Source organism: Pagrus pagrus (genome assembly GCF_965226575.1).
Source record: "Pagrus pagrus genome assembly, chromosome: 15".
In the NCBI taxonomy this organism is placed as follows: Eukaryota; Metazoa; Chordata; class Actinopteri; order Spariformes; family Sparidae; genus Pagrus; species Pagrus pagrus.
In genome coordinates this window covers 16,542,406-16,568,272 of record NC_140199.1, presented here as the reverse complement: position 1 = coordinate 16,568,272, position 25,867 = coordinate 16,542,406, and the positions used below count along the sequence as shown (strand labels likewise).

General features: G+C 44.1%; 1 protein-coding gene across 4 annotated transcripts; it reads left to right on the top strand.

Annotated features, from left to right (window-relative positions):
* Nucleotides 1–10: 10 nt before the first annotated feature.
* Nucleotides 11–25,537, top strand: smoc2 (SPARC related modular calcium binding 2). Of its 4 annotated transcripts, XM_084376087.1 has the most exons (14): nucleotides 11–162; nucleotides 6,490–6,674; nucleotides 7,830–7,992; nucleotides 10,084–10,190; nucleotides 10,397–10,496; nucleotides 11,699–11,740; nucleotides 13,963–14,010; nucleotides 14,807–14,881; nucleotides 16,509–16,695; nucleotides 18,691–18,773; nucleotides 23,561–23,660; nucleotides 23,802–24,049; nucleotides 24,626–24,663; nucleotides 24,985–25,537. In XM_084376087.1, the coding sequence occupies exons 3-14, from the start codon at nucleotides 7,863–7,865 to the stop codon at nucleotides 25,006–25,008; spliced, it is 1,182 nt and encodes a 393-aa protein (XP_084232213.1). In that variant the 5' UTR covers nucleotides 11–162; nucleotides 6,490–6,674; nucleotides 7,830–7,862; the 3' UTR covers nucleotides 25,009–25,537. The 4 variants fall into 4 exon arrangements, with proteins under 4 accessions (XP_084232213.1, XP_084232212.1, XP_084232211.1 ...); XM_084376086.1 differs by lacking the exon at nucleotides 6,490–6,674; XM_084376085.1 differs by lacking the exons at nucleotides 11–162; nucleotides 6,490–6,674 and adding an exon at nucleotides 1,404–1,737 and having other exon boundaries at nucleotides 11,699–11,731.
* The last annotated feature ends 330 nt before the right edge of the window (nucleotides 25,538–25,867 follow it).

The following is a 25,867-nucleotide window of genomic DNA, read 5'->3' as shown; positions in this document are numbered from 1 at the left end:
AAACTTCTGTTTTAAAGTCATTAACCGGCGACTGTTCGGGGGGGTTTTGTAGACAGAACAATATCGACGATATGTTTCTTGTTTCTGCTGAAAAATGCAAGTTAATTTTATCCAAACTGCCACAAAATACACAATATATTGACAGAGAAGTCTGGAGAAAAGGTAGGTCCCTTCATACTTTGGATATGATTGATGAGCAGCACCTGTTTTTTTCTTATCTTCCATGTTTGTACGTAACATGTAGTTTTGCTCTCTACATCAAATCATATTTTTTAATGACAGCAGACATTTTGACATTTTTAGGGACCACAGTGATGACAAACAACCAGCACTACAAACAGATATTGTGTGTCACATGACAGCCTACTTATGAAGCAGCAGCATTGTTTGGTTTTACTTTGATATAATTTTCTTTAAATTCTAAATAATTACTTTTTCTCCATTTTAATTAGTTAAAAATGCATAGTTATAAAGCTGATTTGAGGGGGGGGGGGGAAAAGAAATGAAGAAAGCCTCCCGTGGTGTGCAGCAGAATATAAAGTAAACAAAGGTATAAATTGACGATGTTGATGATACTCATCATGCCTGCTGAGTGAACCGCGATAACTTGTAACTACTTCTAAATACCGTTAGGTGGCGTCAAAGTCGCAAGGTGCTCCTCTGCAGTCGTTATAAAGGCTCAGATGGTCACTGACTTGTCAAAAATGATCTCAAGAAGAGCAGCAACAAATAAACGCCAGAATGATCATGTTCCTCCAAAACTGGCACCAGTGTTGATGTTTATCATACTAATTCAGTTACATTTTAATGACTACTTAGACGTTTCCTGCTTTGAATCCAGCAGCCAAAACGGCTGTTTGCCAAATTGTTTAGTTTTTTTCAACCGATCAACCACCTTATATCATCTCTGTTTGTGTCTTGTATTAACCTGAGTAACTTTATTTAACTTTCTTGGGAGTATGTTATTGTAAACTGAGTGATAATCAAGAAGTTGAAGTTCGTGTGTGTGTGTGTAGGGGGTGTCCAGCTGTATGAGAGGTTGAGCGCACACTGTGTTTCTCCTTCTCGCTGACCCTCCCTGTAGACAGTAGCCTGTCTGATCTCCTCCTCTCTTTGCCAGTCGAACATCATCACAAGGTTTTCTTTCTTGTTGTGGTTTTGGAAGCAGAAGAAAAGGGGGTGAAAGGAAAGAATACCTGACGCGTTTGCCTCAGCTACCAGCAGCAGACGAAGTCCTTCCTAAACCTACACCTACCTACCGGACAGGGAACTGCCTGCATCCGATAAGGGATCTAGTCGACAAAATCAAGTGTGGAGGGAGGGGGTGTGGAGAAAGAAGTCGAATTGGAGAGAGGGAGAAAGGGAGAAGACACACTGAGGGAGGGGAAAAGGTCAGGGACACGGGGGGGGTTTATCGCACTGCCAGAAATAAGGAGAGTGTCTACACAAACGGTTTGGCAGACGAAACCAAGGAGACGACGTGAAATAAACCAGCAGCCCCCTCTCCACCACTGGCAGTTGTGCGCAAGGACTACTGTGGATTTTTCAAACATTTTCCACTTCTTCACGAGATAGATTTTGTGCTCTGGTGAAGTCCAGGCGACACGGAGTGAAATTTGGACCGTGCGTAATTTGGAGAGTTTATTGCCACGCTGCGTCAGGATGCGCGTCTGTCCGCTGCTGCTCTTCCTCTGTCTGCTGTGCGCTGGACGCGCTCAAAAGTTCTCTGCTCTCACGGTAGGAAGAGCCACACAACTCCCAGACTACTTCTGATTCATATCCGTGTGTAAAACATGGTTTTATAATGAAGGATACGATTGTGCTTTACATGCGTAATATTTGGTAAGACTAAAAAGGGGTACAATCTGGCAACATGTTTTTTTTATGACAGAAATACATTTCTGAAACAAATCTTTTCTCCATCAACCTTTGGCTTTCTTGTGAGCTTTTCCTCTAAAAATCAGAAACATGTATTCAAAATAATGTATAAGCGCAGAAATACATTTAAAATCCATATTTACACCATTATGGTCCATTTTGACACTTTCTACACAATCTCCCCCTAAAAGAAGAGGGTTTTTGACTGTTTTAATGTTTCATATCTGGCAGATTCAGGCTGATTTTGAGATGGAATTTAAAACTCAACAGATCATCAATCATTGGAAAAGGAGTGCTCTCCATGAGCTGTGTAACCTCCAGGTCCCAGTGTTTCATTGTGTCTGTACAGTGTGTTAGAGACGGCAGAGCTGCTGTCTTGCCTGTGAGGAGTTGACTGGTCTGTGAGCAGCACCGCTGTGGTTTTTCTTCAGTGCCTTCACCTGCCTGCCAGCTTCTCCGCTCGCCTGCCTCTCTGTCCTGTTCACTCTTGTTGTGCCAGCGGCTGTGTCAAGGCTCTTCTGCCAGTGTCAGCAGGTCTACTGCAGCAAAGCACATGGCATTGTTTACAGCCGCAGCAGAGTGGTGCATCCTTCATATTTTACCTTAAACTGCATGAGAAAGTGCATCAGAGATAAGAGGAGTTTTATGGTCATGATCAAGTGCAGGTACGGCGCAAAAGGAGGAATAACAGAGAGCGGAATGTGCACTGTCAGAGGCTTCACCTCCTGATTTAGAGGTTGATGTGACAGCCGCCTCCCCCAGCACTGTTATTTATCGTCCGAGCGAAGATGCCTTAATATCCAATTGGAAACAAATGGCCGTGAGTCGTTAACCTGCAGGTGAGGGGTCGGAGATCCTTTCTCCCTGACGGCACTATGGAGTTGTGGAATGTGGGAGGAAGCAAATCTACACACACGCAGTTTGAGCACAGATAATATGAATGTTTCTTTTTCGACGTGTTATGGATGGTACTATTGTATTTAGAGAGACAGTTGATGTAAAGGTTACACATAACCAGCTGTGAAGTGGGTTTGGATGTGACACAACATCCTCTATGATCTGGATTTGACTGTAACTTCTCTATTTCATTGCGTGTTTCAGTGGTAACTGTGTCTGTGTCAGACCTCCCCTCTGTGGTTCATTAGACCTTCTTTATTGGAACAGCACATGGAGCATGGACTTGTACTTTTACAGGACTCTGTGAGTGATTAATGGCTTATTGTTTGAATGACACAGGAGAGATTACTGTCGGTTTCATGAAAATGTCTCCATGTGATACTTTGTGCATATTTGAGGTCGAACAGGCAGTTAAATAAGTGGGATATTTGCCCAGGTTATTCATGAGGCAGACTTTTTCCATGGTTTATGGAAGTATGAAATAGTGTGTGAAGGGATGAGGGAGCATAGAACATTGGCTGCCTCCCTTTAAAGTCATTTTAATATGACATATGGTCTCCAGTGCCCCCAATGCTTTCATAAAATTGTGCACCTGCCCAGCGAGATTTTTTCTTATCACTGTGGCCTTTCACACCACCTCCTTTTCTTTTTAACATCTTTCACAGCAATTAAACACCTTTTCCTTTGATTGAGTTAGTAGCCTGGTTAAAGGCTGTCACTTTCTTCCCTTTCCACCATGCTGGAAACTAATGATCCCCTTTGCATCTTCGCGTCCACGCAGGAAACTCCCGCCAAGGCCATTTAACACGTTTGCCACAGCTCTCAGCTGGGGCCCCCATTGACCCTGCGGGGCCGTGGTGTGAGGGGCCTCTCGGGGTGCTGGAAGCGGGGGCCTCCCAGCCCAGAAGGCCCTTATCAGCCTACAATGTGCTCTCTGCTGGAGTCTCGCCTCCTCCATACTCCATTCAATCCCACAATGCCGCAGAGCCAGGGGGAGGTAATAGGATTTGATTTGTATGCTGGTTGATCTTGGAAAAAAAAAAATTTCCCTTACACTCGGCTCATCTCGCCCTCTCTCGCCTGTCTCTTGTTCCTTTGCCAACCTCTCATATTATTTGAGCAGATGCAAAAAGCATCTTCCAAGAGAGATCACAAACAGAAAAAAAAGAAATCATGAAAGGAAAGAAAAAACAGATAGTGAGAACCAGCTGTTTGGAAGTTTAGACAAGAAAAGGATTTGAGCAATAAATGGATTTGAGTCACAATATGTGTTCTGTCTTGTATGAGTTTCCTTTTATGATAAATCGGGGTGTGCTGCGTGTAGCTGAGGCGGAGGCCATCCATCACTCTCCACCGCGTTGCTGTGCGAGGCGATTGGCAAGGCTGGAATGAGACATCAGGGGAGTGTCAGGGCTCTGCCTCGGCCTCGCCCATCCATCACCACAGGCCAAACACAGAGATGTGCAGCAGACAGCTAACTACCATTAGGCGTACACAGGAGGAAGAGGTCCTCAACACACCATTAGTCTCTGACGCTTCTTCCTCTCACTGGCTTTCACGTCTTATTTGTTCTCCCTCTTCAGTGTGGCCGACTGTGACTTTGAGATAAACACTTGGATGCCTGATAGTGAATCTGGGTGGCTGATTTCATGGGTGGCTGATTTCATGGCGAACTGTGTTTCTCCATGCTGCGTTTTTGGAGCTTTGTCGCAAACTTGCAGGCACTTGGCGCTCTGCTGTGTGCTGTACAGTGAACATCTAGCAGGATGCTGGGCTGCTGAATAACTCTGTTTGGGTTGTCAAGTCCACTGGCTTACTGATGCTGATGCTGGTGTAGTTTAAGCGCTGGGGTGGTCAGCGTGAGCTGTGGCGAGGCTGGCGGTCCACCACCAAGCATGGCTGGAAACACTCAGACACCATCAGAGCTGTAGAAGCTTGTGGTCTTTGTAAAAAAAAAACATCATCAGACCAGCCTGTCACGCCGGCTGGACTTTATGTGATGGGGTGAACTGTGAGAGAGAAGACTGGAGGGTGAGAGGAGGTCACCGCCATGGAGGGATGTCCTGACTGGTGTGGCAGGAAAGGGGGAGAGGGAGGGAGGGTACCGACGGGAGACTGTCAGTTAGAGGCAATGATGCAAACAATCCAAGAAACTCAGACACACCAGCAAGGAGGGGAGATGTTAGACAGAGAAATGGGTGAAGTATCCCGCATCAGTAGTACTGTACCATACCATGTATTATGTTATATTCTCAAGGATAAGTTCACCCAGAAAGGACATGTCAGTCAGTATCTACTGACCCATATGCTGATGGAAAGTCGGGTGAAGTTAAATAGTCCACAAAACATTTCTGGAGCTACACTGTAAAACAGTGTTGCAGCATTCTCCTCAACAACCAAAGTAGACATAATAAAACAACAGAAAAATCAAATGGATCCATACAGCTCGTCCTGCATAATCTCATCATCAAGATGGCAGAAGATGAAAAGATGTTATTTAAAGCCCGGACATGTGGCTCAGTGGGGTGCACACTCACACTTTTAGCTTCGTGGCTACAGTAAAGATTTGGGCTATAAAAGGAGAGTAAATATTGTCTTTTCAAATCAATTTGGGATCTCAGGGCTTTCTGGAGACTTGGATCATGCTGAACGAGCTGTATGGAGACAATGTATGCTTATTTTCAGTTGTTTTTTTACATTTTAAACAAGTCACCATCTACTTCAGTTATTTAGGAGAATGCTGCATCGCTGTTTTGCTTTGAAATGTTTTGTAGACACTTCACTTTCACTTTCCATCAGCATGAGGGTGAGTAGATAATGACTGAATGAACTTTTTGTATAACAGTAGTTCTTGTGACCTGTCATGACAGATTATGGCACTAGTGTTGATGTGGATGTGAACAGGATGTTTCCCTCTGAGATTGTTCCATTTTAAGGTTTTAGCGGGCAGAAGACCTAAAAATATTTAGTATCAGGGGTGCTCTGGTGGCCCAGGGGACCAATCATGAAGCTCATCATCCCCTGTTTACACACAGCCGGGGAACTTTTTTGCATGTAAGTCCCATCTCTTTCTCCCCCATTTCCTGTCATCTCCCTACTGTTGGTATTGAATAAAGGCATTAGATGGCCAAATATAATAAACAAAATCCATTATTTTTACAAGGAAAAGCAAAAATTTTGAGAGAAGTCTGAAAAATAAACATAATTTTGTCAAACATAAATGTTTTTGTACCCTTTCCTTCTATTCTTTTATCATCTTCTAACCCTTCAAAGTTATCTTGGAGTGGTTTCAGAGGATCCAAACTCCATGATTGATATGAAGTCCACTGCTGTAGACTAAACTGTAAGTCTTATGTCCAGATTAAGGACAAGTGTGTATTAGTTTCCCCCTAACCACTGTAAATAGACAACAACATCTCCTTTTCTGTTATTACCAAAGGAGGAAGAGGTATTACTCTCCATATTTCTGTCTAAAAAATGAAGAGCTGGTGTTGAGACTGTTCTTGTGAAGCAGCCAGCTCTGCAGGGCAGTGACAAGATCCTTTTTGTGCTCCTCTCATGACAACACATCATTTTAAAAGCCTGGGAAGAAAGCAGCTTGTAAAAACTTTGGTTTTTGAAAAATTTCATTCAGACCAAAAGACTCAGCTTCCCTCGCTCGCGGCTGCTCTTCCGATGTGTTTGAACGGGCCTCTCTTCTCTGATCCCCCCCAGGAAGATTTATGAGCAGGGCTGACAGAGTGGGGCTGTACCCCTCCACCCCCCACCCCCACTCCTGGCCCAGGGCGACACTGCCTTCCCTGCCAACCCTCTTCCAGGTGCATTGAGCCCTGCAGCCCTGCAGCCCTGCTCGTCTGAATGCAGGGGGCTGCCACCAAACCTCATCTCTCACTTCATTTGTAAGATGTCAGACACAACACATTTTTTTATGGGTGATCATCCTGCCCTTTGTTTCTTTTTCTGTCATGCCCTCTCTTTTGATAACTCATAACAGATTTTTATGGCTGACCTTTTAGTGACGCCTTTAATTCTCTGCGTGACAGATTGATAAGTGTGTGAGAGTGAAAGACAGAACATTTGGCAGAGGGCATTCAGATAGATTCTGGATATTCGTGCATCCACAGAAAACTGAAGTGAATGAAACATTACAGTTCTTCGTATGTGCAAATATTTTCATTTTAAGAGAAGACAAAAAGAGCTCAGAGAGGTATTTATCTTTGGATATGACTGACTGAAAACAGCACCTGCAAAGGCATGGCTATGGAGTTTGTTTTTCTCCACTCGGCCCAGGTCATTATCCACCCCAACTGAATGAATCACGCGAACTTTATGAACACTCACACTGTAGGCGCACAAAGCTCTCTGACATTTCGTTTATTCAGCCACTCTATCATTCACTGTTTTCATTCATTGTAGCAGTCACAGCTTGTTGCCAGCCCCCCTCGCCGCCGCCACCGCTGCCCCATTGTGTGGCCTGGCGAGGGGGTTTCATACCACGGTGGCAGATACAATGGTGGCATTGACACAGGTGATCCGATGCGTTCAGCCAGGAGTCTCCGTCCTTGTTTCTCTTTTCATGGCTGAGTAAAACATCCTCAGGAGCGATTCCAGGTGAATACCCGTGCAGGTGTTGGCACAGACAAAGAAAAGAGGAAGCGTCAGTCAAGTCTTCTCCAGCCCTTCAGACAAAGACAAAGCTTGGCTGCACCCTGACAAGCTTAAAGTGACGCTGCCTCGTCTTTGTGTGTTGTACTGTTTATCAGTGTGTCTGAAAGGATGTTCCACTTGGTTATGATAAAACCTTTGAAACAGATTTAACATTTTTTATTGCTTTGGTAATGGACACCTGTTCTGTGACTGACTTTTTGGTGTAGCAGGCTGTTTTTGCCCCCACATAACCTCCACCACTCGTCCTCGTAAATCCCTCCAGAATCACACCTGTTGTTGTGGAGATTAAAATGTTTTGGTGCAAGGCTCATCCATTCCCAGAAAAAAATGTCTCATTTATAAAATGTTTTCTCTGCTTATCTCCTCTCTTCTTCTCGCCTCTGCAGTTCCTGCGGGTGGATCAGGACAAGGAGTGCAACATGGAATGCAGCGGAACTCCTCGCAAGCCCCTGTGCGCCTCCGATGGCAGGACCTTCACATCTCGCTGCGAGTTCCTCCGAGCCAAGTGCCGTGACCCCCAGCTGGAGGTCATCCGAGGGCCATGCAAAGGTCAGGTCATGAGTCACGCTTCAGCGCCGCCTGGCGCTCTCAAATGCGCAGAGGGGGTCACAGTAGAAACCTGTGGGTTAAATTCATTTCAGCATAATTGATTCTTTGAGTGCTGGGAGGACAAGTGGAGTTGACACAGTGAAAGTGGGTGGGTGGGGGTGCTGCTGTCTGGCTGGTTTGATAATTTCACACAATTTGTACTGATGAACGATGTGTACATCAATTTGTCAAAATGCTAAATGATTTTGTTTTCAGTGGAATACATTTTTGGATTTGCATCATGGGCCCAACAACCTCCTCATTGATTTGAAATGGCTTCAGCTCTCTGACAATCAAATTATCACGTAGAGGCGACAGATATCTTGACAAGAATTAATGGTCTCATTTTCATCGTACTAGATGTAAAGCTGCACGTATGTGACTGATGGAAGACTGGAGATGAAAAGCAAAATGGGGATGGAGAGCCAGTGAGGTCAGGCGGCTCACAGACTCCCTCATTGTTAGTCGTTGTTGGAACGAAGCACCCATACACCCCAACGCTTCAGCCCGAACCCTCTCACCCCGCCCCACTCACTTACTCTATACTGCTAGTTCATCGCTCTACAGACTGGGGACAATGCCCCATTCTTACACATTACAATATTAGATCGCTAATGCAGGGAGCGTGAGCAAAAGGGTTTGCTTAAAAAGAAGTCTCATATGATGGAAAAGCATTCCGGGATTTTATGCCCGTGCTGGGTCTCTATGGCAACGTCTCTAAGCGGACATCTGGATGTGGCGGACAGCGCCGGGACACAGAATAGAGGATTCCAGCTAGGAAGCTGAAAGGGACGAGAGTCCATGAAAGTCGTATTGTATGCGTCAATAACATTGGGTCTATAAGAGTTGAGACCCCCCTCTGCTTCTGGACGGCCGGGGTGAAAGACACAGCAGCAGCAGCCGAGTCAGCAGCCGAAATAAACCCGAGGGCCAGCCTGGTCTAAAAGCACAGAGATGGGATTGTGTTTAAGGATGGTGAGACTGGCACCACATTTGTTTTCTATCACTGCGCTCAGATGATTCAAGTGTCCTGTCATTTTTTCCAGTCAGCTTTTTGGTCGGAGCCCCCTGGAGAAGGACGATGGTTTTGGGTTTTTCCACTGGAGCTAACTTTAGAGCTCATCAACTTGCTGTTTTCCTCCATCCAGAACATCCAGCGCCTTGCCCCCTCTCCTCACCAGTGACAGTGACACACACACACACATACTAGACTGAGAGAAACCAGTGCACATTCCCCTGCGTGTGTCTAATGGACAATCTTCTGTAAGCCATGCCAGCGACATGAAGCCTCCTGACCAGACTGGTAGACGTTTTTAAACCCAGCATGAGTCATTGTTTTAATGCGATTTGAACCTGCCAGCCAGCCAGACACTGCATGGTCATGTGTCACACCAAGTTACCATCAAACCCATCGCTACCCAACGTTTCCTGAGAGTTTGCACAGCTGGTGCTGTTGGCCAGGTGAGATGAAGCCGCAATGGGATGACAGGATGAGCCACGACTCTGACAGGGAGATGTGAAAAGACTTGAGGTGCACTTAGGTGAAAAGTTGCTGACCGATATTTATATCGAGAAAATAGCGAGAGGACAGCTAAAGCTGAACTGAGGAGACGGTCGAGGTTTAGGAGGAGAGTGAGACAGACTCGGAGACATTAAGGAAGGGTCAGGTTTTCCCTGTGCATCAGCCCTTTTCTTGGGTGACTGGAATGTTCTACAGGAGCAGCACGAGCTGCCTCGCTCAGTAATGGCTTTACCACCAGGCACTCTGCAGGCTTGCCTGACTCGTTCCTAATAAGACTGGGGGTGTTGGTTCTATTCCCAGCCACACAAGTATCTGCCTCTTCCGAAATGTCTTGAATTGTTTCCCCCGCGTCTGTCCTCACTCCCCGCATTTTTCTTTCATGCTTGATCATCAGCGAGATTCAACATCTTCCGCTGACTTTAAGCGTGCTGGTTTCATAGCTGTGCAGCATAAGAAAATAGTTTAGCTGTGGGTTGAGTCGAGGGTTTCTGTGATGTGTCGTGATTCTGGTGATTTGTGGTGCTCCTCAGATACATCCAGATGTGTAGCAGAGAAGAAGTACACAGAGCAGCAGGCCAAGAAGCTCTTCCCACAGGTCTTCGTGCCTGTATGCAACCCTGATGGCACGTATAGCGAGGTAACGAAAAACACAACATGAATGATGCTTGCTCTGAGTAGACAGAAGTAGAGAAGAGCAATTCTTTTAGCAAGAACTGCTCTATTGTCCTGCATGAATTTAATTGTTAATGACTTTTTAACAGTGCCTTCACATTTGATTCTTACTGATGCCTTTACTGGATTACTCTGTGCTGACTTTATGTTTAAATGCCATTATGATTGCAGGTTCAGTGCCACAGCTACACTGGATACTGTTGGTGTGTCACCCCCAATGGCCGACCCATCAGCGGCTCAGCAGTAGCCAATAAAAAACCTCGATGCCAAGGTCTGTAAAACAGCAACATGTCTTATAATGGCCAACTTTCAATAAGTTATACAGTTATGCATGCTGTCATTGCAGTTCGCTGGTACAGGCATCTCATTTTGCAGTAAGCCAGATGTATTTATTTATTTAAAATCCCTGATTTGTACTAGAATGTAGTTCCTTTAATTTTCTGAAGCAATGATGATAAATCGGATTCAGCACAGCAAAGCATGACATTCCATGTTTGTGGGGGGTATAATGCTCAGTCCTGTGGGAAAGCGGTCAGTGACTGGACTGACGGCCACAGGGTTTGAAAGCCACCCGAGGACTGAGCGTTGCTCAAGGCATGGGGCTGCGGTGTAAATAAGCCAAGTAGAAAATCCCTGTTGCAGAGTTGAGCAACAAAGTTAAACTGTAAGGAATGTAAGTGTTCTCGGAGGATGCCAAACAATCAAATAACCAATGCCACATGTCCTCCCTGTGCATCTCTGTGGGGCTGCCTCGGAAGTGTGGGTCTTAGAAGGAACAAGTTTCGTGGGATGAGTGCTCGCCCATACTGAGTTTCTGTAATATTTGTATGGATAAACCATTGCATAATTCAGATCACAGCACTTTTTGCAAAACTTGTGTTGACTGAACTCGATCAATAGTAGTATTTAATTGGACTGATCATCATTCTCTGGTCAAATGCCTAAGAAAACATAACATGTTTTCTTAATATTGACAGATAAGTTGTTCTAGCCAAACCAATCCCTTATCTTTATGACTTCTTGATTTAATACTAGTGATTTTATTGGGGTCTTTATGTGAATAAATACAATTGTGTCATCAGCAAATAATACCTTCAACAGTTTGTGTGAAACATTACATAAATCATTAATATAAATGAAAAATGATAACGGCCCAAGGACCTATCCTTGAGGTTCACCGCATGTGATTATGCAAAGTAGTAGTTGTAACTGCCGGCTGTACTTAATCATAGCTCCATCAACATGTATTGTGTAAGTAATCTGAGCCACTTAATAACATTTGAAAATAAAAAGTCAATAAAGAGTTTTCCACTGTGGTTCACTCCTTTATTAAATCTGGTGGCTGTTTGTTCATGTCCCACAAAATGAGTCCAAATTCTTCAAGCTTGCCAAAGATTTTTTCATTATTGGTAATAACATGAAAAAGGTGTGTGGTGGTGAATTTTTAATCGATTTGAACTTGTTGCTTTTCAGGAAAAACAGAGAGAGCTACTACAAGAGAGCCAGGTAAATCAGGTGAGAGTTTAATGCAAGAAGAATGGACTCCTTTTATTTGTGCATGTGTACCAATCTAAGCATGCATGTACATGTGTGTGTGTATTAATTTTGCATCTCTGTCAGTTTGCCGGCATCTGTATCGGAGATGTGCAGGGTGGGTCGCCTGTTAAGGCTTGCCTTTCTAATATTTTGTCAATTTGAGAGAGTGCAAGCAGCCTGAAGGCTGATATAAAAGCAGTCTGTTACTGAGTAACAAGTCTTAAGAGAGCGGCTGTGGTGAGCTTTAATGCACACTGCCAGCAGCTACAGTGCCTATAACAGCCTGCTGTCTTTACCAGGCAGCCAAATGGCCAGGGAGCAGCCAGAGCAGAGGAAAACTGACTTACCATGAGCTTCTTCTCTAACTTTACCTTGCTTGGTCTTGGTTCTTTTTCAGCAACAGTGTCATAAGATACAAGGAAATCTTCAACCTTTGTCCTCCACCCTATTTTCACTGTGTCTCTCATCAACATCCACCCTCTTCCAGATATAGAACCACTAAGTTTCCCTCCAGCTCCACTCCAGATACTGTATATCTTGCTCTCATGTTGTGAGAGACGATTTGTTTAACTGATGTGATTTGAAGGCTAACAAAGAAAAACTGGAATTTGGCTCGACTACGATCGATTCCTTATGTGATCGTGTGTGTGTGTGCAAGTGTGTGTGGTGGAGAGAAAGTGTGTATGCATCCACTTGTGTTTGTCACATGGGTTATTACTGTCAATGTGACATTTACGTCTGCACCTCTCTCTCTCCCTCTCTCTCTCTCTCTCTCTCTCTCTCTGTAAACAGTCTTGGGTATAGTGTCTGTCTGAGCCCGGCCAAGTCATTACACATAGATCAAGTGGGAATGCAAAATTTGAGAGAGGAGGAGGGATGGTGGGAGAGGGGAAAGAGGGAGGAAAAGAGGGTGGGGGGGTTGTGGTTCAATCTGAACTGGTTGGATAAACAGGGTGGTGAAAAGCAGAATAAACTGTAGATTTGTGGTGTGCCAGCACTGAAAATAGCAGTGATTGCATCAATATTTTGATTCAGCAAAAGCCCATCAGCGCCTAGGCATTCCACAGTGGCCATTGCTGCACTTTTATTATCAGAATATTGCTAATGTTTGACACCAAATGCTTTACCATAAACCCATTTCTGGTGCTTGACTTGATAAATTCATTCACATGCTGAAATCATATGCAGCTGACGACTGACAAACAGCAGTTAAACTAATGCCTTTTGACCACAAATAGCGCGGGGGTTTCCTGGCAGATGCTAAAAGAGGTGTTACAGTCATGTAAAAGGCCGCAAAATAAAGATAGGTCATTAGTGGTTTATTGTAAATCCGAATCATAAATACACGTTTTGAAATGGCATTTCCATCCATTAAGTGAGCAGAGTAATAACATGCCTGCCTCACTCAGTCACACTGGCTGTATGTATTTTTATCCACCAGGCATGCTCGAGATGATGAATGTCTGGCATAACGAACTTGCGTTAAATGTAAAATCCTGATTTTGCAATGGGGAATTCATTGTTGAAGAAAAGAAATTGAAGCTTAATCCCTGTTTGTGGAGGCGCCCATTAGAGATGCCCTGACTCATGCAGTAACAGAGCTTTACTTTGAGCAGAGTGAGTGACCCACACTGAGGTTAACCACACCTACGGCCGTGGTTTCACCCTAAGCAGCTCAAAACCTCCCTCCTACCACAAATCAAACAAACAAACAGAGACCAAACAAACACTGAGCTGGATTCTTCCACTGTTAATTGGTTTGTCCCAGACTTGGCTACTGCATTGTTCACATCTTGTGTCTCTCCCACCTTCACACAGCTCTTATTACTCAAATGCAGGCAATGGAAGGATGGAGACGAACATCAGGGACAACTGGTCCTCATCCTCTCCTCATTCATTTTCACTGACCTCAGTCTGTCCTCCATCCCATAATGATCTCCCTTGTTGTATGAAGTGACACCATGGGAATATATGACCACTATACTTCTGATTTTCTTTCTCTCTTCTCTTACTATAAGTCACCTCTTTCAGTTTTCAACACACACAGACACCTCTCTTTCTCATTCTCCTCACCTCTACCTCCTCTGCCTTCATCCTTCTTAGCCGGGCAATGTGCAAATCTCACATAGTTAACTGTTCTCTAATCTAGCTCACTCTCGTAATTGTAGTCTCCTTGCAAATATTCTCCATTCTAAATGCAGATGAGACTGGCCTAGAGGTGGATCCACAGCCTCCTGCCGATGAAGAAGGTGAGCTTTTATCCATCAAATTGTGAGTAAAAAATGTTTGATGCCGCGCCTGTGTTTACTGAGACACTACTGACTGACTCAAAAGCGTAGCGTAGTGAGTAGATGAGCCTCTGTGTTCTGTGTGATGACGTTTAATGTCCCCCACAACCTCTTCAGTCTCATTTAGCCAGCTGTCAGCAAATGCCCTTTTTAAGACACATTCACACCTTAAAATTCAAAGTGGGGTATTTACCGAAATATTTTATGTCATAGAACAAAACATGTAAATATCTTAAGCCTGTGGTAACCACAGACTTTATTTCAGGCATTTAACCGAAAACCCATTCAAAATTTCAAATAACTGATGTTGTGATGTTGTTACGATCACTTCCTTTAAACTCCAAAAGGCAGAGAAAACAACTTCCTACGTCTCCAGTTCAAAAAAGAATAATCCATCATTGTTAATGGGAAGCAGACATTCACATTTTGCAATGTAGCATTTGAGCACTTTTTATCAGCCTTTCATATAATGAAGGAAGTTTTATGTTTGTTTAATGATTTCACTTGAATGTGATCATTTGATAAGACAGGAGGAGACTCAGTCATAGTTTACCTACCTCTCTTTTTGCTGTTTTATTTCTGGTCTCAGCTGTCATATGCAATTTACTTTCCGCCTCCACTCCAGCAGTTTGAGATACGATAACCTTGATGTGCATTTTACAGTCTGTGATTTTTGGAACCACCAGGTTTGGCTCACATAATATAAGAGTGTGTTTTCGATTGAGGCTAATAAAGCTGTCTCGCTGATTTCTTTCAGATATCATTTCCCAGTACCCCACTCTGTGGACGGAGCAGGTCCGCAGCCGACAGAACAATAGAACCAGGGCACCATGTGAGTTTCAAAGACCACTTTTTCTTTAATGAGGGCGATCGGGTGTTTGCAAACCTCAACTGAAAGCACGCTCGGTGTTTTTTCCTACTTGTCTGAGCAATCATGGTTTGAGGTTGTTCCTGTCTTTTAAGGACAGATGGTGGGTTGTGAAACCAATACATCTTGGTGTTGGAGTGCGTCAGGCTTTGAGGATCTGCTTCTATGTGGTTCTTTGCGCTGCAGCACATGTGTAATTATCAGCACATGGCACAAACACAGGATCTCCTATTCTTCTGGCTGCTCCGCTCTGCTTTCCTCTTTACACACATGCACGTTTATCTTATTGTACAGATCAGTTGCCTCTTAGCTCTTTGGGGAAATATGATACTTTTTTGCATAAAACAATGCTATTTTGAGGCCTGCATAGAGATGAGAACCCTGCGTGCATGTGTGCATCTGTGTGTGAATCCCATTATCATAATTTACAACCAATAAAAAAAGCCAGAGAAATGCGGCATTGATGGTTTTGATTACCATGTGCTCTTTGGGGTATGGGGTGAAAAAAAAACACCCGCCCCAACAAAGAGAGCGCATACGGAGGAACTGGAGCGAAGAGAGTCGGTTGAGAAAGCGGGGAGGCATTTCATTTGGTCTCTTTTGTGTGGGTAAAGATCTCTAATGAAAATAAACAAAGAAAAGGGATATCCATAATCCCGCAGTAGCTTCCGAGCCTTGAGGCGAGCAGCAAAGAGAGGGAGAGATTGGCGATGAAAGCCCTCATGGCCAGAAGAGCTCTACTTTCATCCCTGAGTTTAATGTTGAGGCAGAGAGGGAGGTTTCTGCCCAGAATAAAAAGTCTGATTAGATCCTGCTGAGGCTCAGCACAACCCTATCTTTCTCCCATCGAGGCTGCTGCATTCTCTGTACGTGCGGATAAAAGAACGGATCAGGAAGCATCACATTTTTCCCTGGGAATTTTGAACATGTAAACATATATATCCCTGGTACTTTACAGTACCCTGCAGTAGTGTGTCAGTTTGTGTGGGTGTGTGAAGGCGAGGGCTCGACTGACCACTGTTTCTGGTTTTGTCTTGCCTGCTTCTCTCTCTGTCACACACATCCACAGAGGGCAGTTGAGTGTCTAAATATTTACTTAACTCAGGGCATAGGGAGCTGTACTTAGTCATTAGCCCGTTAATGTCCGTAAACAGTGCCACAGGGGGCTGATATAGCAGTCTACACACCGTCTCCCAGCACTCATCCTCCACCCCTTTGTCTTCTCCAGCGCTCCAACCTCCTCCTCCTCCTCCTCCTCCTCCTCCTCCTCCTCCTCCTCCTCAGCAATGCTTAGTGTAATGACACAGCAGTGCATGCATTTGGCTTTTAGATCAAACTTAATTCAAACGTACTGTATGTTTTATAAACCAAAATGTAATAGTCTGGTCTGTTAGGAAGTGACTCTTATTCTTGACTTTAAACAAACCCCCTTCTTTACGACGAGTGTGTGTGTCTGGGGTGTGTATTTGCCGAGTCACACTGCCTAGACCACCTACGTGAATGCTGTCTTACCAGGCGGTTTGTGTTTGTGTGTTAGCAGTCCACTGATGCCTCTGCTGATTCCTGTGTAACCTCTGACCCCTCTTTCCAGCCTCATCATGTGACCAGGAGCAACAGTCTGCCCAGGAAGAGGCGAGGCAGCACAAGAATGACGCTGTATTCGTGCCAGATTGTGCCCAAGGAGGACTGTACAAGCCGGTCCAATGCCACCCATCCACCGGCTACTGCTGGTGTGTGCTGGTGGACACTGGGCGGCCCATACCTGGAACCTCCACCAGGTGGGACAGACTTCACCGTGACCAAACCCATGTGTTATATGACAATTTTGGGGCTTATCTATGGTACCTTTACCCTAATTTACAAAGATTCTTGGAAGTTACTGCTTGTTTGTCCACATTGACAAGTTATAAAAGCACATTTACTTTCAATAAAGAACCAGGATGAGAGGCATGTGATTATGGTCGGTTTTGCGCAAGACCAAATTGAGGGGATACAAGTGAGGCTTGTTAATGTTACAAAAACAAATATCCATTGTGTTCCCCCTGGTGTGAGTATTTAGCCATGCTACTGTACGCCCGCAAATGACCCGTCCTACTCTACTTCTGATCTGTGAGCCATGTCTTCACCATAGTAGGATTCACAATTTAGCATGTTGGTCCTACAGAGATTGTCAATATTGAGAAGAAGAAAAAGTATCTTCAATAAATGACCAGGATACGACGCCTATTATGAATGTGTTTTAAACTGGTGCACAAGGCCAAATGAGTGACTGCTGCTACCATTTGCTAGCCTTGCTGATCGTCTTCCAGTCTGATTGCTGCCTTAACCGATTGGCCGCAGCGTGAAATTGGTTTGTGTTTATCCAAAGTTACAGTGCGTTCAATTGACCTGAGAAGTCAGAAATTAGAGCTGGGAATGGCGTCATACTAGAGTTGACTGCGTTCCAGTACAAGAAGATAGAAAAACAGTTATCAACGAAGTACGGGGTGTTTTGCGCAGATAAAACCAAAAGCAACATGTCCACTGATAGAAGTTGGGCGGTATGGTGTGTAAGACTGATTTAATTAGACACAAATAAGACAAAGGCGCTAATAAACAGTATATTCGACAGCTTTTACAGCTAAGAACTAGAACAGCCGTTTTGGAATTTGAGGTTTGGGCTGGTACGGTGCGTCCGACTTTCCAAGTCGGAAATCCGACTTTAAATTGCTGACTGGCAACTCAGGAATTGTGACTTCCCGGTTCAATAGAATGCAACATTAGACTTAGACTGTAATGTCCTCTGAGAGAGAGTTGATTTTGTCTCAACTTTTTGACGCAGGCGGCTGTGTTTTTGTTTTGTTTTTTGCATTCCCGGCGGTCCGCATCTCCGCAGCCTAAACACACTACTCTCACACAAATGAATGGGAGGACTGGCGTTTTCGCCTCAATGCCTGATTCTGTGTGAATACAGCCTTCCACAGCAGAGAGAGGCTGTCCAACTGGATGACCCTGCTTCATGCCGTTTGGTGCCAAATATCTTCTTCACTAAAATGTCTGAGAACAACACAGAACATTATTTTTTCTAAGAATAGGAAGAATATTGTCTATTTAGAAGAAATGATTAGAAACAACGCATCCCTCAAAAAGAAGCTTCTGTATCTGAGACTGCACATACAGTAAGTCTGACATAAGCAGGCGGACAGACATCTCCATTGCAGATGAGACAGAGTGACTCAGTGGTCTAGTGAGCGTCGGGTCGGAGGTCAGTCAGCCTGGCAGAGTGGGGCACTAGTGCACTCTTATTGAGCAGCGAGGCTGGGTATCAGATTAACAAGGCTTCAGGCAGAGTGCCAGACAGCACATTAGCACACATATGGAAGCGTGGATTTTCCCCCTTCTCTCTCCTCGTCCCAGGCCAGCTTTTGGCCCAGTCGCACAGCAGCAATCGGGGCTCCGCCGGCTCTCCAAGGGAGACCGTGAAAGCTTCCTTGTGTCCCACGCTCCCTGTCTGCCTCTCTCCCTCTATCTCTCTCTTTCTCACCCTCGCTCCCCCTTTCTGTCCTCATACCAGCCCCAAATCCCTCCCTTCTTTTGGATATGTTTCACAGGCTCTGGTTTGCCACAAAACAATTATTCGAATCCCTGAGATTTAACTGTACGAGGGTAATTGGAAAACATGGAACTCCTCTCTGATTTTACATTGAGCATGGTTTTACTGATATAAACAAACCCTTTCACCAATTTCACTTTGAATGAATCAACATTTTCACATGGTGTATTCTCTGTGACAGGTATGAACAGCCAAAGTGCGATGGCAATGCCAGGGCCCACCCAACTAAACCAAAGGACCATTATAGAAGCAGACATCTCCAAGGTAGGTCTACAAAAACCGGACTCTGTTTTTCCTCTCTGTTCAGACCACATGGTGAAGTTCTTCAGCAGTCGGCTTCCAACTGCTGCGGCGTTTCCAAGGTTGTGATAACAGAGCAAGTGTGTGTTTATGTGTGTGTGTTTGTTGACATCATTAGCACTGTTGGTCAAGGAAATGCTTGATAAAGAGTTGAGGATTGCCAGATACCGGCCCTCGCTGGTCAATAAGCAAGGAGACAGAGATGGATCGGGGGTGGAATTAATCTTCAACTGACATGGGAGATGGAGGATACTGTGATGATAGCACAGAGGAGAAACAGCAGGCAGGAGAGGTGGAGATAATGGATAATAGGATGCCAGAGACAGGTAGTGATAGAGGGACTGGCAACAGCGGAGATAAGAGGATGTTGGGGGTGGTGGTCATGGGGGGGCTTAGATACAGGTGAGTCTGTGTTTGCTGTGTTAGGTGGATCTTTGCTTGTCAGGATTTGACACTTCATTACTGCACATTTTAAATGTTTATGTATGTGAGTGTTATTTACAAAAGGGTTGAACCAAAGGCAGATGCACTGATCAGGTATATCAGGCTGTTTTCACTTGGTTTGCATAGAAGAAAAACAGCAAAAACAAAATATGTTTAATTCAACTAACAACAGAGGAGATTGACATGGTTCGATGAGTAAACAAAACATCAGACTTTTACACAACAGACCACTGTCCGCTTCCGACCAACAGTCAATGGTGTCTCTTAAGCATGGCTGCGTAACCTAACCCTAACGAGTATTTATTTTAACCTCAACCACGATCTTTCCCCAACCCCAACCATAAAGCTAACCAAACCATAACCATCGTGGTATCAGATCAAAAGACGGTTTTGGGAGGAAGTGACAAAGCATGTTGTCCATCCAATAACGGATGTCACATAAGAAAATGCTTATCGCATGCATCATTTTTTAGGGCTATTACAAAGTGTTTGAATTGAAGGACATGTTTTAGATGACTACCCATGGCTCTTAGAGTTAGGAAGACTGTTTTGAATCCAGTTTTTTCCAAACATAGGAGATATATTGATTTTGTTATATGAAGCTTGGTATTAAAATGTTTTCCAGTTCATTTTTTTACAAGCCAGATCTTGTTTTATAGCCTTCATTCCACCAGTTGATCTAATAACTGTTGAACCCACATGGCATTGCAAACATTAACCATTCAATCAATTCTGAACAGGTCTAGCTTTGTTATCTGGATAAGGGATCCAGGGGGTCCCTAGTAAAAAGAGGAAAAGTTTATTTTTATTATAAATCCATCCATTTCTAACACAATTACAGGATGTATGAATTATATTTTGGCTTCTTTTGATGTGAAAATGAAAGTAACAGTTAAAACTGTTTCCTGATTTGTCTGTCTCTATTTTGCCGAGCTTCTTCCAGTGTTAAAGGAGACATACTATGCTCATTTTCAGATTTGTCATTTTATTTTGGGTTACTACTAGAATAGGCTTACAGTACATGCTCTAATGCTCAAAAAGCACATCAGTTTTCTGATACTGTCCAGTGCTGCAGCTCTATATTCTCCCTCTGTCTGAAACGCTCTGTTTTAGCTCCTGTCCCTATATGCCCACCTTCCTGAATACCCAGTCTGCTCTGATTGGTCAGTTCACACATGCTTGAGCCAGTACAGCTAACAATAACAGAGCAGCTGTGCTGAATTGGCATAAATTATGTAACTGTGTGACATAGCAATGTAGTTTGATGTCACAAAGTCACGGAATTAAAGGCGGGACTACTGACGAGGTGTTTCAGGAGCAGTGTTTTTAGTGGGAGAGAGGAGCTTCTGGTGGTGTGGACTTTGACCTTTTTAATTTTAAAGATATTTTACATGCACAAGATATAAAACACTGAAGGAAAGCAAAAAAATGAAAATGCATAATAGTTCTCCTTTAACTTCAACTCCATCTATTCCACTCATCATAGTTTTGCTTGGACAGTTATAAACAGTGTTTAAAGTGCACTCAGCTCAACTAGATAACAAAGATCTCAGTAATATCGTGACTTGTCCTCATCATTGCAACCAATGATAGCCAAAGTAGAGTTATACCTTTCAGGTGCTGCATACAACCAAATCACTGAACAGTTCTTGGCAAATTAGCTGGGTTTTTTTGTTTTTTTTAGGTGGTTTGGTAAACATGTTAATAATCCAGCAGCATATGAACAGAGCTGCCACTGTTCCCGTCCCATCCACAACTGTTTATGTAACAGTGTGCTGGGCCAGAGCTGTGCTCTCTGCTCGCAGGTGCTGCATTTAGCAGCAGAGCAGCACTCTGTCTCTGCTCCGGCATCCAGCACTCCTGTACAGCGCGTTTAAAACACTGAGGACAGACAGTCACAGACGAATGCTCCTCACACCAACAAATGTTACTCATCTTTGCCTTCCAGTGGCACCGGTGGTGTATATTATTGCTAAGACATTGAGCAGGATTAAATGGGGTGTGTAACTGTCAGCAGAAAGTGTGAGGTGGTGATGGGGTGGAAAACAGCCACAACTATCCCATGAGAAAGACCTCAAGCCCAACCAAACACCTCCTAAACACATAGTGGTCGGACAGAAAACAATATACTTATTCAGCTGTTCAATCACCCAGAGCACACAGGCTTCATTCTAAAGCTGTCAAAAAAAAACCTGAACCATATCAGCCAGGTCTCCAATTATAAAATACAGCAGGACACAGTGAAAAAACACAGCATCTTGTTTTCTTTATGAGCAACTGCGTCAACGGCTGTAAACCCTGTTACTGTATGAAGCGGGGATAATTATAAATGTTGCCTTCACATCGCTGCAGCCCATTTGCTGCTGAAGCGCTGGTGTTGAGAGGTTTATGGGGCGAGATGCGAGAACGGAGAACTTTGCCCTGAAAGGGGGCAGGAGAGGAAAGCGGAGTATTTTGGCTTGCTTTCTCCCCAGAGCGGGATCATGGGATAGCGTCGGGGCAGCCACTGGGAGCTGCGTCTGTGAGTGCTGACAGGCCTCTGCCCCATGTGGCTCCGTAGACAAACACTGCTTCTTATTGACAGTAACACACGGGGCACACACATGCAAACATGCACTTACTGGCCAACTTTTTACAAGCAGCAGATATACAGAGGCGTATGAATGGTGCTGCAGCTTTTCAACATGAAAAAGTGTAATCATTTGAGGCTCTCTCAACTTGATTCCATCCTGCATCTGTCAAACTTGGGGCATTACATAATTATAATTATTATAGAATGAGACAGCGGCCGTTTATGGCTGCAGCCTTGAACTGAATGGAAAATGGCCAGACTCAATTTCCTTTGAATGACAGCAGGAACATTTGTGTCCAGCCCCTCAGCTAAACAGTGTCCAGACAGACAGAAGCTGATCTGTCCCGCCCCCACATGAAAAACCTTTGCAGCCAAGAGGAAGGGACTGGAGCCTTACCTGATGGCTTCTCGTTTGAATGAACTGCAGACAGATTCTTGCAGCATTACAGGGAGGATGTGCGCTCTCCATGAAAAACACTAAGCCTCAAACAAGTCCAACTGCATCCCACAAATCTCTCCTCAGTCACAAGCCAGATAAAAACACTTTGCCTTCTGTGGTTGAAATTGTGTGACTGTCTAGACTAATTTACCACAAGAGGCTCCACAAGGCACCGGTTTGGCCATTAACAGGTGGGTCAGATATTTTACTGGGCGAGAGCCACGGAGGGCCTACTAAAACTTAAGTGCAAGTCTGTTCAGTATGTAAAGGAGGTTGTGGAACAGTTTGGACATGTGAACCCGCGGCTCGGTGCAGACTGCTGAAGCCCTGCGCTACTTGGGGGGAAAGGTGGAGTGGAGGCTGGGTGTTTATGCCGATGCTGGTCGCCACCTGTTAGAGACGAGCCAAGCATGCTATTATCTCCAGCACAGGAGAATCTGGCCCCGCAGGCCTAGGCCATAAAAAGAGTAGTGCACTGTGGAGAATTTCTTCTCCTCCAAAGGCAGAATAGCAGAGGGAAGCCGGACTGTGAGAAAGCAGAGGAGAGCCAGGAGAGGAATCCAGGAATCTCTCAGGCGTCCGTAGCCTTCAGCTCTTCCAGGACAACCTTGGCCTCCTCAGTCTTAAAACTATATGGCCGAACAGACAAATACTATAATTAGGGTCATTCCACCCCCGTTGTCCCTCATTTTTAGATTTTTCCGTCATTCTGCATGTAATAATGCTTACGTTATAGGTTTATGGGCTAATTATATCAGTCTCCTCTCTGGCTGACATTTCAGACAGTAATCCACACAATGAAGATCATGTGTTGAGCTGTTTCGCTCTCTGGATGTCTGACAAAATCTAGAGTAACACTGTGTCTGTCAGTCTCAGGTGAGTCTCAGGTGCTGTTTGGAGCCTCTTGTCCACACACACAATATTCAAAGACGTCTCCTCTGCTCTAGCTGTCAAAACCACTCAGGGGCCTCCAGGATGATTGGCAGGTACCCTCTTCCTCCTCCAGATGAGGGAGGTCTGACACTTTATGAGAGGGAGGAAAAGACAGCTACAAGTCTTGTTTGGGTTTATTTTCTCCTCCGCCGTCTTTACTGTATGTTAACACTGCGCTGCTGTTACATGACGTCCCTCCCCAAACATTTATTAGGCCACCTATGACGGCAGCATTCCACATTGTTGTAGCGCTGTTGACTGTGAGATAATTTTTGGGTGTTTGCTGACATATACGTACACTTACTTCCATATGAACTGTATGCTTGCACATGCTCATTCAGGTATCTATGCTTTATTTTCCAGGCTGTCCTGGGGCAAAGAAAACAGAGTTCCTGACAAGTGTTCTTGATGCGCTGTCGACAGACATGGTGCACGCTGTCACAGATCCAGCGTCCGCCGGAAGGTATGACATTCGGAAGTGTTTTTTCTCATCTTACGGTTATTGAGGAGAGGATTCAGTCATTCAACAAAAAGGCATAAAAGTATTCTGTTGGATGAGGTGAAGTAGGGGCGATTATAAACTGAACTGGTATCTGTCATTTAGGATGGCCGAGCCCGACCCCAGCCACACCCTGGAGGAAAGGGTGGTCCATTGGTATTTCAGTCAGCTGGACAAAAACTCCAGCGGGGACATAGGCAAGAAGGAGATCAAGCCTTTCAAACGCTTCCTGCGCAAGAAATCCAAGCCAAAGAAGTGCGTGAAGAAGTTTGTGGAGTACTGCGACATCAGCAACGACAAGGCGCTGTCCCTGCAGGAGCTGATGGGTTGCCTGGGGGTGACCAAAGAAGAGGGTGAGCTGAACACCAAGCATCTTTTTCTGCATTCTCTAAAAAAAGTTTTAATATTGGTGCCGATATTGATATCTGCCATAGGCTACTATTGGCCAATAATAAGCTGTTCGGGCTCTAGTCTCAGTGCCGAAGCAGTGCACATGGGGCTGTAGTAAGCCTTAAAAAAAAGTTTGGTTGGAGGTCCTGTATCACCAAAAATCATCTTGCTTGACAGCATGTATGAAACCATCAAATGCACATTTAAGACCAGTTTGTATGTTTTTCATTTTCATAGGAGTCAGCCAGCCGGAAACACAAAAAATACTGAAACAACCAATTGATGGAGCTAGCATTAATTAGCTAGCTGACTACAGCTAATACAGTCTGCTGGCAGCAGTTGTTGGAAATCTGTTGGAAATCATGGACCCAATATTTCAAAAGTACTTTAAAACTGCCACCATATCAGTGTGACTTGTAGACAGCTTGACAGTTATGATACTATCGGGCTTTAGTGGAGGCAAGGATCTGATGCTTCAACTGACCCACAGTATTCTTCATACTATGGTTGTTGAGATTTGTATTATTTTTGTCCCACAGGGGCCAAACCAGGAGAAGTCTTATCTTCCAGTAAACTAGTAAGTAAACTACTCCTCCTGTAACTGAGGATAAAATGGCTGTAAGAGAAATTAGTGGCACAGTGTACGGACTGTATCTTTTATCTTTAGTGTTGACTGAGGCAGGAATTTACAGTCATTAAAGGAACAACCCTGGGGAAAATGTAAATTCAAATATGAGTTTAGAAAATTGTCTAAAAACAATGTCACTGAATGCTACTTTCTATTAAGTGTAAAGACGCATTTTGACTAGAAATAAGACAAATAAACTTGGAAAGATTTTGAGTTTTTGCAGTGAAGGTAATGTGTCAGACTGAACACACTTTCATTTTCCCTCCTCAGAATCCCTCGAAGAAGCAAGGCTAAGCCAGCAGCTGAGATTTCCCCTCCCTCATGGAGAACCTGCCCTCACCAATCGGCAACAATGGAAACCATAGTATTTGCACTTTGTACTTTAAAAAAAAAAAATGTAAATTCACTTTGTAGAAATAAGGTATTTAAACAGACTGCTGAATCTGTGAATGATGTAGTTAGCTTTTTATGTCCTGACAAACAAAAATTATTTAACACATACAATGTATGTGTGTCTTTGTGTGTCTAAAAGTATACTTTTCAGAGTTGTACAAGTTTTCATGTTTGATGTTGCATTTTGTGCCCCCTCCCCCGGTGTACTTTTCCTCTCATGTTGATGATGTTAAAGCGGATGTATGGATGGTTATCTTCACGGCTACAATAACTTCGACCATACCATCTCTCGTGTACTGACTTATAGCATCTCTTCTTCAGCTTTGTACAGCAGTTTGCAAGAATGTTTTTAAACATAGATCATAAAACGTCCTACATGTTCACATGTATCCATGTTTATTAGAAATAAAGAACTCTTTTATAAATCTTGTTCTCTGAGGCTCTGCCGGTCTTAATGCGTCAAAGAGGGGTTAATTGGGTCAGCAAATTCCTCTGCTTTTCTCTCTAATCCAATTAGCCTTCTATATTTTCCTTCTTGTTATATAAGTCTTGTAATGTCTTGTCGTTTTTCTGTTCTCTCACTGTGTCTTTAATAAAACACCTTGTTGACACAGTCTTTAGGAGCCAAGTATTAGTCATACATAGCAAAGGTCGTGTATCATCCCATTTTCAGACAGCTTGCCAATTCCCCCGAGGCAACGTTTCAGAATTGGAAAAAGGGATGGTACTTATTTCTGTCCTCGTCACAGAGTTCCCACGT

What these genes read in the sequence shown, in the direction of transcription:
- smoc2 (XM_084376084.1), top strand. Translation starts at nt 1,663, where the DNA reads ATGCGCGTCTGTCCGCTGCTGCTCTTCCTCTGTCTGCTGTGCGCTGGA. An exon ending in CTGATGGCACGTATAGCGAG is followed by an intron (nt 10,191 to 10,396) that starts GTAACGAAAAAC and finishes TTATGATTGCAG; the next exon opens with GTTCAGTGCCACAGCTACAC. An exon ending in CAATAGAACCAGGGCACCAT is followed by an intron (nt 14,882 to 16,508) that starts GTGAGTTTCAAA and finishes CCCTCTTTCCAG; the next exon opens with CCTCATCATGTGACCAGGAG.